Source organism: Haliotis rubra, unplaced genomic scaffold, assembly GCF_003918875.1.
Source record: "Haliotis rubra isolate DU_JTF1 unplaced genomic scaffold, ASM391887v1 Scf2, whole genome shotgun sequence".
Classification (NCBI taxonomy): Eukaryota; Metazoa; Mollusca; class Gastropoda; order Lepetellida; family Haliotidae; genus Haliotis; species Haliotis rubra.
Genome location: NW_025766002.1, coordinates 8,377,593 through 8,392,434, shown reverse-complemented (window position 1 = coordinate 8,392,434; position 14,842 = coordinate 8,377,593). Strand labels below are relative to the sequence as shown.

Genomic DNA, 14,842 nt, shown 5'->3' with positions numbered 1-14,842 from the left:
CCCCATTTTTTCAAAACGGACGGGGATGTCGTCAGGGCGATCCAGTGTCCCCATATCTCTTTGTTTTTGGTGCAGAGCTAATTAGAATTATAATTAGAAATAATGCGCTTATAAAAGGAATAAATATAAATAACAAAGAACATAAAACTAGATCAATACGCAGATGACACAGAACTTTTCCTCGATGGATCTGAGAATAGCTTGAAGAGTGCTCTACATACACTAGATACATTTCACCAAATTTCTGTACTTAAGGTGAATATTGAGAAGACCAAGGCAATATGGCTAGGATCCAAGGCAGACTCTAATGTAACACTATGTGAAGATAGAAAATTAAATGGGATAAACTCTGACTTCGAAGTATTGGGAATTACTTTGAATTCACAGTTGGACAATCTCTGGGTTATAAATACTAGAAAAAGACTTGAAACAATAAATAAACTATTGGCAAACTGGAGGAAAAGAAAGCTGACCTTAATATATGAAATTATTGTAATAAAATCATTGATACTATCCACATTAGTTCATATATTCTCACCCTTACTAAATCCACCAAAGAATGTGAAAACAACCTCAATAAGATCTTGTTCAACTTTATCTGGGATGGTAAGCAGGATAAATATCAAGAGAACTACTTTGATAAGGGATTATGTGGATTAAGGATGGTAGACATTTTTAACTTTATCTCAGCATTAAAAATATCATTTCTGCGACGATATATACAAAAAGAGACTAGACTCTTGAATTTTCCTTTTTCAAATTTATTCTTAGTGGGTGCTAATATTGAGAAAATTTTCACAACTGATAACCCTTTCTGGATAGATACTTTTTTGGCATGGAAACACTATTACTTGCAAAAGCATAGTACCCCTCAATGAACCTCTGTGGCTTAACTATCAGAATACAAGCCCAAACCTTTTAATAAAAAGTTGGTCTAAACAAGGAATTACAGCTATAAAGGATGTATATGGTAAGGAAGGCTTTCTTTCATCTGATATTATTAAAAAAGACTTACAACATTAAAGGCACGTTTCTTGACTTTGGAAGTTTAATTAATAATCTTCCTGTAGAATGGAGAGGGAAAATGAAAAACAACAACACACTATTCTACAACCTAAGCTTATCTGAACCTTCAGTGGACCTGCTCTCTGAATCGAAAGGATGTAGAATATATCATGACAACCTTGACAAAAACGTTGATACACCTCATTCTTGTCTAAACTGGAACAATGAGTTTAATACTGTTATGAATTGGAAACTTATATATACACAAACAAGAACCTGTACCAAAGACAGTAAATTGTGCGATTTTCATTATAAATTCGTACAAACAACAATATATACAAGAACTCTTAAAAATGGAATTAATAGACAAAAATACATGCTGTGTTTGTGAAGGAACAAATGAAGATATTAATCATGTTTATTATGAATGAACACATGTTAATAGTTTATGGAAGCAGGTAGCAGATTTTATGAACAGAAGATGTACTAGCAGATGTGAACTACCAAAGGAAGTTGTCTTATTTGGACTACCCAGACGCTTTGTATTACAAAATCACTTGATTCTGATTGCGACAAAATTCATTCACAATAACAGTATATTTATTAACTCAAAAAAGCTTTGCTTTGACTCATTTGTAAAAACAGTCAAGGGTATAATGAATATTGAAAAATACATTGCAAATATGAATCTGAAAGTTAACACTTTCAATAAGAAATGGCAACCTTTGATAAACATTGATACACCAGCTACCCTTGACCGAACTTATGATACAAACCATTCTTACTAATATCATTATCATTAGTATCATTACAACTTGATACTTACTGTAATGTGACCTCTGTACCATATATTGTGTAACAGTTTTATTGCATTATCCCATGATAAACATTGGTACACCAACTGCCACTATACGTCTTACGATATTTGCTACAATGTGATCTTTTTCTCCTGCTCTTGAAAAGCACTGAGAATTCATCAGGTAACCATTACGGTATTAACTTTCTAATATTTTTGTTATCATTATTTGCCATGTGTGATACTTGTTGCAATGCGGCTGATATTCTCTATTAATACAGCATTCTAACCACGGATTATAAGTTGCCATCAACATGTTGTTTATGAAAGCAAACATCACACCCTGTACATCAGTATAGCTACTTTGTATGAACTGTATAAGTTGTTTCGTTACTCTATGAACAAGTCTGTCCATTAATATATAGCTACACTGTCTGAACTGTATGAACTTATATGCTACTTATATTTTACTTATATGCTACTTATATGCTACTGTACAAACGTGTAACCCAGGTGTACTGAAATAAAAAATGGAAACAAACGTTTTGTAGACCCTTCTAACATACATTTTCGTGTGACCCACCCCTATAATATAGGACCAGTCCCTTATCTATGGTGGCTGATTAGGGCCATCGCTTTCTCGCCTTAAAATTCGGAGGCGAGAAAGCGATATCACGCCACCATACTTATCCCAACGAGGTGACTCATGCAGGACACTAGGGGTTTAACGGGGATGGACCCCGTTGTTATCTAAGTCGTACTCTCTCGTTTAGACAACTTGATGTAGCTTGGGTGTATTCTTGAACACGCGATGAGCTCATAGTAACTACCTGAGTAGTCATTAAAAGCAGAATGGCCTAATATGTTCAAGCCAAAAAAATGTTTATCTAGCACCAGAGTAAAAAATGTGAAAGACCTGTCTAAATTCATCAACATCATCTTCAGACTAGTTGCAGCAGCATGAGAATCATGTTAACTTACTTTGTCATATTTCATTGAAAATTTCACTATATATATGTGTTTACCTTATATTGCTGTCATCTTGATTGATTATATTATCATATGCGAATTTATATTGTACTTTTCTCATGTACCACCGTTGGTGGGTTCTCTTGAGAATAAACTGTCTGTCATAGTAACTACCTGAGTAGTCATTAAAAGCAGTGAAGACAACTGCACATTATACGTACACAGCACGAGTGGTGTGCCAGCTGTCACATCTGAAATTCAAATTGAAATACATTCGTATAGGTTTAACGTGGGCCCGTATGACATCTTGAAACCACAACAGCGTCCGTGACTCGAATGTATACGCTACAGTCCTTTTGATTTCATTTGTGCAGCCCATTTCTGGTGTCCTCCGCCGTGATATTGCTGGAATAGTGCTAAAACCGGCGTAAAACTAAACTCACTCACTCACACATTGGTGAAACCCACGAGAAACGTGTACAGTACTGTATACTGCTAACAATGTAGACCCTCTCCCCTACCCAACCCCACACAACCCCACTCAAGCTGCATGCTGAAGATACCGTGTCCACCCCGCGACCTAAAGACTGGCGATTAAAACAGATTAACAGGTTTTTCAGAATCCGAATAAATTGGACTGGTTCATCTTACTGTTATTTCGTCTGTCATTTAATAATCAATATTATAAATTAATATAACATGTTCTTAAATTGTATGAAACCCTGCGTTTATCTCCAAATCTGATATCGACATTCCACTCGAGTGAAATGTATTATGTTAATCTACACTGAATAAGTATTTAATGCTTGAATTGTTTACGTCTCATTTGAATTTGGTAACGATGTTTTCACCAGATATTTTATAAAATACAGGTATAAAAACAAGGCTCTCAAATGGCATGCATATTACAACTGACTGTGGCATTTTAAAGTATGTATAATGTCAGGTCTTTCGATGAAATAAACATACTACTGACTACACTTATAACAAATGACACATATTCAATTCATCCTGAACGCTTATCCATCTTGCTACTGATCACTAAAATATTACTTATTTAATCGTCTGGATTTCTGTCGAGAATGTCATTACTTATACGAAGACGTGGCCGACATGTGATGATCATAACCCTGTTATTAATTATATATCATGCAATATGTTACAGACGTCTTAATGCATATACCGGAAGCATAACCAAACGAGTGAGTGGGTGAGGTTTTATGCCACGCAATAATCCAGTATAATGGCAGATGGACACTAGAAAAGGGCTTTACAAGCTGCATCCTTATGGTCTCTGTCTCTCTCTCTCTCTCTCTCTCTCTCTCTCTCTCTCTCTCTCTCTCTCTCTCGATCGATCGATCGATCGATCGATGATAATATGTTTGTTTTATCGAGATAATCATGTAGCCTTTAAAAAGCATATCAATATGCATACACCTCTTCACCTAATTCACCCCGTAACACGTTTCTCAACATAGATGCTATTTCAACTTTATCAGCGCATAAAAGGCAGTGCATTTCTGACGCGAACACACCCTGAACTAGCAAACAAAACATTGCTCCGCCATTAATGGCGGTTATAATTATAGAAATGATCCAGGTATCAGCTCAGTTATGTTACGAAACATTAATCCAGTCGGATTCCATATTACGAAACGTTATGCAACTTCAACATTGTCACGAGACGCGCCTTATGCAATAGGTCATACAGTGCGAACGCCGAATCATACAGCGTACAACCTATACCAGTCGTCTCCCTTTTAATGATACTTACAGCTGGACCTGAATGTGAATATCGACGTGCGGTTGCCAAGCCTAACCCGCCTCTGTCTGTTTCTCGTAAACATTCGCGGCGTGAGCACGTTACATGGAAAAGCTACCAGCAACGTTCACTGTATAGGTACGTAATACCCTTATGCTATGAGTGAATATCGTGTCGATAATATCATTTAAAACCAGAATATATATTTCTTTGACGTGTTTTGAGTATACTAGAAAATATAACAGGTACTGGTAGAACGCTATTTTGCAACCTTCACCTCGTTACAATAGAATATAACAGGGTTATCACATAGTGATATTGTGTTAAATTGTCAAACAACTTGTGTTCACACTATCTATCCATCCATCCATCCATCCATCTATTTATCTATCTATCTATCTATCTATATATCTATCTATCCTGTTTCCCAAATTACTCATACAGACATTTACTACGCAGGGACGTGTCCTTTATTCATTTGCTGTAAGGGGTCTACAGAAATATGACAATTCTAGGGAGTGTCACTCACATAATACTCAAATCGTTTTCATAAAAGACTTACTAGTATACAAGGACATTGGGAGGGTCACCCAAAATACGATAAGCATTACGTGAAGGTCTATATCCTTAGTACATTAGTCAGTCCAAAAGCCCTGCCCACAACCTGCTCCACCCCCCGTTGTCCAAATTGTGAGGACAATGAAATGCTGTGAATTAGGTTGAACTACATTAGAAATAGCAGTACGTGTGACGACCGATGAATTCAGCTGGGTGGACTGTGGGGAGAGTTTGGTGAAGAAGACGAAATTTAAGTTACGCATGAGGTGAAATGATATTACTAAAAGAACTTTCAATCATTAAGGAGTCCTCAAGTCTCTTAACTGACTGACTGAGTTTGGTTTTACGCCGCCTTTAGTAATATTCCAGCAATATCATGGCGGGGGACACCAGAAATGGGCTTCACTCATTGTACCCATGTGGGAAATCGAACCCGGGTCTTCGGCGTGACGAGCCAACGCTTTAACCACTAGGCTACCCCACCGCCCCCTCAAGGCTCTTAAGCACAGGCTAGGACTGAAAGGAGGATTGGTACAGGAGTGGAGTACGAGTTGAACAATTTATTGAATGGATGAATGCTGACACAATGAAATAGTTTCACTTTTATGTTCATTTTCCAATTATCACTGCAGACATGTAAAAACACTAGTAATCTAACACAAAATCGTTGATTTGTCTCAATCATTAGCCTAAAACTGTTGTCATGAAACCAACGTAATTAATTACCAATCTTTCTGTCATTGACGCCACGCATGCGCTGCATACTTCAAGGTCTACAGAACATGGGCAGGTGCAAAGGTACCCGGATATTAATGTTACGCAACCATTGAGAGGCTGTTTTTGACAACGATTGGATATCTGGATAAAGGAATGGATATGTTGCTTTCTTATATCTGTATATATTACATAATTTGAAGATGCGTAGAAGGTTATTTGTCTGATAAGCGGAGAGAAAGGGTTAAAGCGCGAGATACCCGATCGAATTATCGAAACCGCAATATGGGCTGTTGAATAGTTCCTGTATTGACTGGTTACGCTGCGCTGCGCCCAACATTAGAGTGAGGATGTTTGTCATCGCTAGGATAGTGTTGAAAGAATTACATGTATTTATTATCTTAATAGTTCCGATCATTCGGACGCGGTATTTTTGGACTTCGCAAATCACCTTCCCTTTGTAGGGAATGTAATTTTGAATCACATTCCGTATCCTACTATGACGTATGTTTTAAAGATATTCAAGTTCGCTTTAATAGGAGTTTTTGAAAGAGGAAAAGTGAATGTTTTTACCACTGTATATAACTGGAAAAACGAAACTTTGGAAACTAGCTCCTGGAAACCTTTCTGGTCCCAATGTAGACTTGCACACGTCTCTAAGGTAAATATTAATAGTTTAAATTATAATGTCTAAAAAATAATAGATACCAAACAGAGGTCCTTAGTACTGTCCGCTTATCTAGAACTGCCTCTTCGAAGGATAGAATTACTATACATCCATGGGCTCAGCATTCAGTACAGCCTTGGAGCCAGGCTAGTCCCATTGCTACGTTCCTTGGAATATAGGTGATATGTATTATATCAACCAGTCACACACATCTCCAGCGAAGCCCATTTCTGGTGTCCCCCGCCGTGATATTGTTGGAATATTGCTAAAAACGGCGTAAAACCATACTCACTCTCACTCAAAAGCACCATCACCATCGCCATCATCATCACCCCTGCCATCACCATCACCATCGCCATGATCATCATCACAGTCACCATAACCATTAGCATCACAGTCACCTTCGCAATCACGACACTAACGGTCACTATCATCATTTCCATCATCACCATCATCATCAACATTGTCATCACCATCATCAACGCCATCACCATCACCATCACTACTACATGACATACATGTAATCATTATCACCATCACAGTCATATCTACATCACCATCATCATCAACATTGTCACCACCATCATCAACGCAATCACCATCACTACTACATAACATACATGTAACATTATGACCATCACAGTCATATCTACATCACCATCATCATCAACATTGTCACCACCATCATCAACGCCACCACTATCACTACTACATAACATACATGTAATCATTATCATCATCACAGTCATATCTACATCACCCTCATCATCAACATTGTCACCACCATCATCAACGCCACTACTATCACCATCACTACTACATAACATACATGTAATCATTATCACCATCACAGTCATATCTACATCACCATCATCATCAGCATTGTCACCACCATCATCAAGGCCATCACCATCACTACTACATAACATACATGTAATCATTATCACCATCACAGTCATATCTACATCACCATCATCAACAACATTGTCACCACCATCATCAAGGCCATCACCATCACTACTACATAACATACATGTAATCATTATTACCATCACAGTCATATCTACATCACCATCATCATCAACATTGTCACCACCATCATCAACGCCATCACTATCACCATCACTACTACATAACATACATGTAATCATTATCACCATCACAACCAAATCTACATCACCATCATCATCAACATTGTCACCACCATCATCAACGCCATCACCATCACTACTACATAACATACATGTAATCATTATTACCATCACAGTCATATCTACATCACCATCATCATCAACATTGTCACCACCATCATCAACGCCATCACCATCACTACTACATAACATACATGTAATCATTATTACCATCACAGTCATATCTACATCACCATCATCATCAACATTGTCACCACCATCATCAACGCCATCACTATCACCATCACTACTACATAACATACATGTAATCATTATCACCATCACAACCAAATCTACATCACCATCATCATCAACATTGTCACCACCATCATCAACGCATCACCATCACTACTACATAACATACATGTAATCATTATGACCATCACAGTCATATCTACATCACCATCATCATCAACATTGTCACCACCATCATCAACGCCACCACTATCACCATCACTACTACATAACATACATGTAATCATTATCACCATCACAGTCATATCTACATCACCATCATCATCAAGATTGTCACCACCATCATCAACGCCATCACTATCACCATCACTACTACATAACATACATGTAATCATTATCACCATCACAACCAAATCTACATCACCATCATCATCAACATTGTCACCACTATCATCAACGCCACCACTATCACCATCACTACTACATAACATACATGTAATCATTATCACCATCACAACCAAATCTACATCACCATCATCATCAGCATTGTCACCACCATCATCAACGCCACCATCCATCACTACTACATAACATACATGTAATCATTATCACCATCACAACCAAATCTACATCACCATCATCATCAGCATTGTCACCACCATCATCAACGCCATCACCATCACTACTACATAACATACATGTAATCATTATCACCATCACAACCAAATCTACATCACCATCATCATCAACATTGTCACCAACATCATCAATGCCATCACCATCACTACTACATAACATACATTTAATCATTATCACCATCACAACCAAATCTACATCACCATCATCATCAACATTGTCACCACCATCATCAACGCCACCACCATCACTACTACATAACATACATGTAATCATTATCACCATCACAGCCAAATCTACATCACCATCATCATCAAGATTGTCACCACCATCATCAACGCCACCACTATCACCACTACATAACATACATGTAATCATTATCACCATCACAGTCATATCTACATCACCATCATCATCAACATTGTCACCACCATCATCAACGCCATCACCATCACTACTACATAACATACATGTAATCATTATTACCATCACAGTCATATCTACATCACCATCATCATCAACATTGTCACCACCATCATCAACGCCATCACTATCACCATCACTACTACATAACATACATGTAATCATTATCACCATCACAACCAAATCTACATCACCATCATCATCAACATTGTCACCACCATCATCAACGCCATCACCATCACTACTACATAACATACATGTAATCATTATGACCATCACAGTCATATCTACATCACCATCATCATCAACATTGTCACCACCATCATCAACGCCACCACTATCACCATCACTACTACATAACATACATGTAATCATTATCACCATCACAGTCATATCTACATCACCATCATCATCAAGATTGTCACCACCATCATCAACGCCATCACTATCACCATCACTACTACATAACATACATGTAATCATTATCACCATCACAACCAAATCTACATCACCATCATCATCAACATTGTCACCACTATCATCAACGCCACCACTATCACCATCACTACTACATAACATACATGTAATCATTATTACCATCACAGTCATATCTACATCTACTATCATCATCAACATTGTCACCACCATCATCAACGCCACCACCATCACTACTACATAACATACATGTAATCATTATCACCATCACAACCAAATCTACATCACCATCATCATCAAGATTGTCACCACCATCATCAACGCCATCACCATCACTACTACATAACATACATGTAATCATTATGACCATCACAGTCATATCTACATCACCATCATCATCAACATTGTCACCACCATCATCAACGCCACCACCATCACTACTACATAACATACATGTAATCATTATCACCATCACAACCAAATCTACATCACCATCATCATCAAGATTGTCACCACCATCATCAACGCCATCACCATCACTACTACATAACATACATGTAATCATTATCACCATCACAGTCATATCTACATCTACTATCATCATCAACATTGTCACCACCATCATCAACGCCACCACCATCACTACTACATAACATACATGTAATCATTATCACCATCACAACCAAATCTACATCACCATCATCATCAAGATTGTCACCACCATCATCAACGCCATCACCATCACTACTACATAACATACATGTAATCATTATCACCATCACAGTCATATCTACATCTACTATCATCATCAACATTGTCACCACCATCATCAACGCCACCACCATCACTACTACATAACATACATGTAATCATTATCACCATCACAACCAAATCTACATCACCATCATCATCAACATTGTCACCACCATCATCAACGCCATCACCATCACTACTACATAACATACATGTAATCATTATGACCATCACAGTCATATCTACATCACCATCATCATCAACATTGTCACCACCATCATCAACGCCACCACTATCACCATCACTACTACATAACATACATGTAATCATTATCACCATCACAGTCATATCTACATCTACTATCATCATCAACATTGTCACCACCATCATCAACGCCACCACCATCACTACTACATAACATACATGTAATCATTATCACCATCACAACCAAATCTACATCACCATCATCATCAAGATTGTCACCACCATCATCAACGCCATCACCATCACTACTACATAACATACATGTAATCATTATCACCATCACAACCAAATCTACATCACCATCATCATCAACATTGTCACCACCATCATCAACGCCACCACTATCACCATCACTACTACATAACATACATGTAATCATTATCACCATCACAACCAAATCTACATCACCATCATCATCAACATTGTCACCACCATCATCAACGCCACCACCATCACTACTACATAACATACATGTAATCATTATCACCATCACAACCAAATCTACATCACCATCATCATCAAGATTGTCACCACCATCATCAACGCCATCACCATCACTACTACATAACATACATGTAATCATTATCACCATCACAACCAAATCTACATCACCATCATCATCAACATTGTCACCACCATCATCAACGCCACCACTATCACCATCACTACTACATAACATACATGTAATCATTATCACCATCACAACCAAATCTACATCACCATCATCATCAACATTGTCACCACCATCATCAACGCAATCACCATCACTATCACTACTACATAACATACATATAACATTATCACCACCACAGTCATATCTACATCACCATCATCATCAACATTGTCACCACCATCATCAACGCCACCACTATCACCATCACTACTACATAACATACATGTAATCATTATCACCATCACAACCAAATCTACATCACCATCATCATCAGCATTGTCACCACCATCATCAACGCCACCACCATCACTACTACATAACATACATGTAATCATTATCACCATCACAACCAAATCTACATCACCATCATCATCAGCATTGTCACCACCATCATCAACGCCATCACCATCACTACTACATAACATACATGTAATCATTATCACCATCACAACCAAATCTACATCACCATCATCATCAACATTGTCACCAACATCATCAATGCCATCACCATCACTACTACATAACATACATTTAATCATTATCACCATCACAACCAAATCTACATCACCATCATCATCAACATTGTCACCACCATCATCAACGCCACCACCATCACTACTACATAACATACATGTAATCATTATCACCATCACAGCCAAATCTACATCACCATCATCATCAAGATTGTCACCACCATCATCAACGCCACCACTATCACCACTACATAACATACATGTAATCATTATCACCATCACAGTCATATCTACATCACCATCATCATCAACATTGTCACCACCATCATCAACGCCACCACTATCACCATCACTACTACATAACATACATGTAACATTATGACCATCACAGTCATATCTACATCACCATCATCATCAACATCACCAATACCATCAACATTACATCACCAGTTAGAGTCCCAATCTCTTCACACCAAGTGTTCCAGACATTACGGATATAGGCAAGCCCGCGGTACAACCATCCATATATGTATTGTATTACAACCCCAGTACGTTGTTGACGCACTATCTATGTGGTATCGTATCGGACTCGTCATCAAGTAAACCTAACACGTGACTAAAAATAACTATACTTTGAGGGAGTTAGTTTTCCCGGTGTCGAATATGTATTGTGCCACAATGGAGATACGTTCCCCAAAGCGTTATGATTATGAAACATTTTATTGTGGCAGCTAGCAGGCTGAGATTGTTGATCTACGAACCATGTAAATGAATACACCCAGTCGCAATTGGTTGCACTTTGCTTGTCTCTGTTTCGATATTACACCATCATGCATGTTATGTACCCAGACACCCAATTCCACATCTACTACCATCACAACCAGGGCGGAAGGGTAGCCTAGTGGTTAAAGCGTTCGCTCGTCACGCCGAAGACCCGGGTTCGATTCCCCATGTGGGTGCATTTCTGGTGTCCCCCCGCAGTAATATTGCTCGAATATTACTAAAAGCGGCGTAAAACTAAACTCACTCACTCCATCCGTGAAGATCCGGGTTAGACTGATGCACATGCCATCGTATCAAATTGCGTAGATCGATGCTCATGATACTGATCACTAGATTTTCTGGTACTTGCTTGATTATTTACAGACCGCCGTCAAATAGCTGGAATATTGTTGAGTGCGGCTTTAAAGAACGACCCCCCCCGAAAACAACAACAGAACAACACCACACCGACCATCACAAACATTGACACCAACAGAGGGAGACACCGTCTCAGACACCACCACCGCCAACACACGAATATACTGTAAACAGTTTGTTGTGTATGTCTGTTTTTGTGACCTTTCTGATATTATGAATTTAAATCTAATTCACGGCAGCTCCAGCCGACTGTAATTACGTCAGTAGTTGTTTCCATGGTAACGGGTATGGCGTGAGTTGTATAAAAGAGGGACCTATATACAGCCGATGTCAGTCGGCTGTGAGGTTGTCATAGTGTTGTGTCCAGTTTCACAGGACTGAGTTCTTTCTGCTTGCAGAGACGAAGCAGCTTCTGTTGGGAATATATTAGACTTTGAACACGATGGATTTACACATCAAACAGGAGAGAAAAGATCCTGAGTTCGTATCCGAGTACAGTCAACTAAATCCAAACTGGAAGGTATATGGATCGTGGATACAGACGCAATCCCCGAGGCATAAAGAGGAACTCACAAATGAAGAGATCAAGTCATGTGAACTTCTTATCCCGATGAGGAACGAGACATCTCACATCAGTAATTCATTTTTATATGACACTTCCATCATACGGGCACAACGCGAGTTTGTGCCCATGGACAAAAAGGACACGGCCTATTGGTCGAAGAGGCTGAAGAACAACGAATCAGCTCGACGGTCGAGGCTGAAGAAGAGAGCCATAGAGAAAACAATGGAGGCAAAGTACAAGGAGCTGCAGCGTGAAAATATTGAGCTGAAACATGAGCTGGCAGCCCTTAAACGCCATTTTGGAGAAAAGTTAAATCGGAAAGAAATAGCTGGTGATGTGTTTTCAGAGCCTCGTTTTGACATGGCCGTGAGACAAGGAAGCGCTTCCGATTTATCGGAGACATCGAGCGTGACCTCGGAAGGAGAAGTGTACCATGGGTCGTATGAACCGGATGTTGTTGCGGCATCGCCGCTGAAGGTTCTGACGTCATCGAAGCCAGTGACATTACCCCATCAACATGGGTTCAACATGACACCAGTCCCGTTCAGATATTCGTTCATGAACTATCCAGTGATTGCGAAGGATCGTTCTGAGTACCTACCCTCCATGGCCATCGATCAGGATGCAGAACCTCTTACAAAAGTTCCCCATAAATTCCGACTGAAAAATGACTTTCATTCAGCATTTTATGTTCATCCTGACGAGAACAACCAATAACAGTTTCATATCAAACATTTCAACTCTCCCTGGTTGTAAATTATATTAATAAAACTATTATATCTGGAGTTAATATTCTATCGTTCCTTGTTGGTGCTCTAACCCGTATTTGTATCGATTAGCAGTCGAACGAGGGTGTTTTTTTTTTTAAATTTACCTTGTTAATATTTTTTTTAATCTGAAATTAGTTGTATTTCATTTAATTTATTTAGTTATTTTATATTGTTTAAATTGCTATATTTTTATATATATATATATATATATATATATTATTAATTTTTATTATTTTTTTTTGGGGGGGGAAGGGGTGTTGGGATTTGTACATAAAGGATGGCCAGAGTAAAGACAATTCTGGTGTTGCATTCACACATTTTACTCCCCTGTCGACCTGGGTTAGCAACGCGACACTCAATCGCCGCTAGTGTATATTCCATATGTTCGCGGATAAGATGCATCAGTGCGTGTCAATCAGTAACACAGTACTGAATTGCGGGAACATGTAAACATACGTCTCCTGAAATGTTCAACGTCAAGTTCTCACTTGGTATCTAACATAACAGTAACATTACTATACATAAATGTTTTGCACAGTTTCTAAACATGCAGATCCTGAGAGCAAAAAGGACCACCATTATTACACCTTGCCCTTTCAATAAAAATCGCTTCAGAGCAGATGATATGGGCAGGAGATTATATGTGCCAAGAAACGTTCCAACCAGCATGTTTCATTTCCACTTTCCATGTCAATTTCACTGACAAATTACAATTTTGTAATTGTATGTCAATGTCGAATACCCCATAGCTTGTAACAAAGAAATAGTTAAACCATGTAATGAATTCAAGTGCATAGCTTGTACGCTATATTCTCTCCTATCTGTTGATCTGTACACATACTAGTTTCTAATCG

At 38.5% G+C, this 14,842-nt stretch overlaps 1 protein-coding gene across 2 annotated transcripts; it reads left to right on the top strand.

Moving 5' to 3' along the window:
- Positions 1-4,513: 4,513 nt before the first annotated feature.
- On the top strand, positions 4,514-14,003 carry LOC124275480 (nuclear factor interleukin-3-regulated protein-like). Of its 2 annotated transcripts, none has more exons than XM_046711054.1 (2): positions 4,514-4,670; positions 13,052-14,003. In XM_046711054.1, exon 2 carries the CDS (start codon positions 13,096-13,098, stop codon positions 13,933-13,935), a length of 840 nt encoding a protein of 279 aa, XP_046567010.1. In that variant the 5' UTR covers positions 4,514-4,670; positions 13,052-13,095; the 3' UTR covers positions 13,936-14,003. The 2 variants fall into 2 exon arrangements, with proteins under 2 accessions (XP_046567010.1, XP_046567011.1); XM_046711055.1 differs by lacking the exon at positions 4,514-4,670 and adding an exon at positions 12,689-12,835.
- The last annotated feature ends 839 nt before the right edge of the window (positions 14,004-14,842 follow it).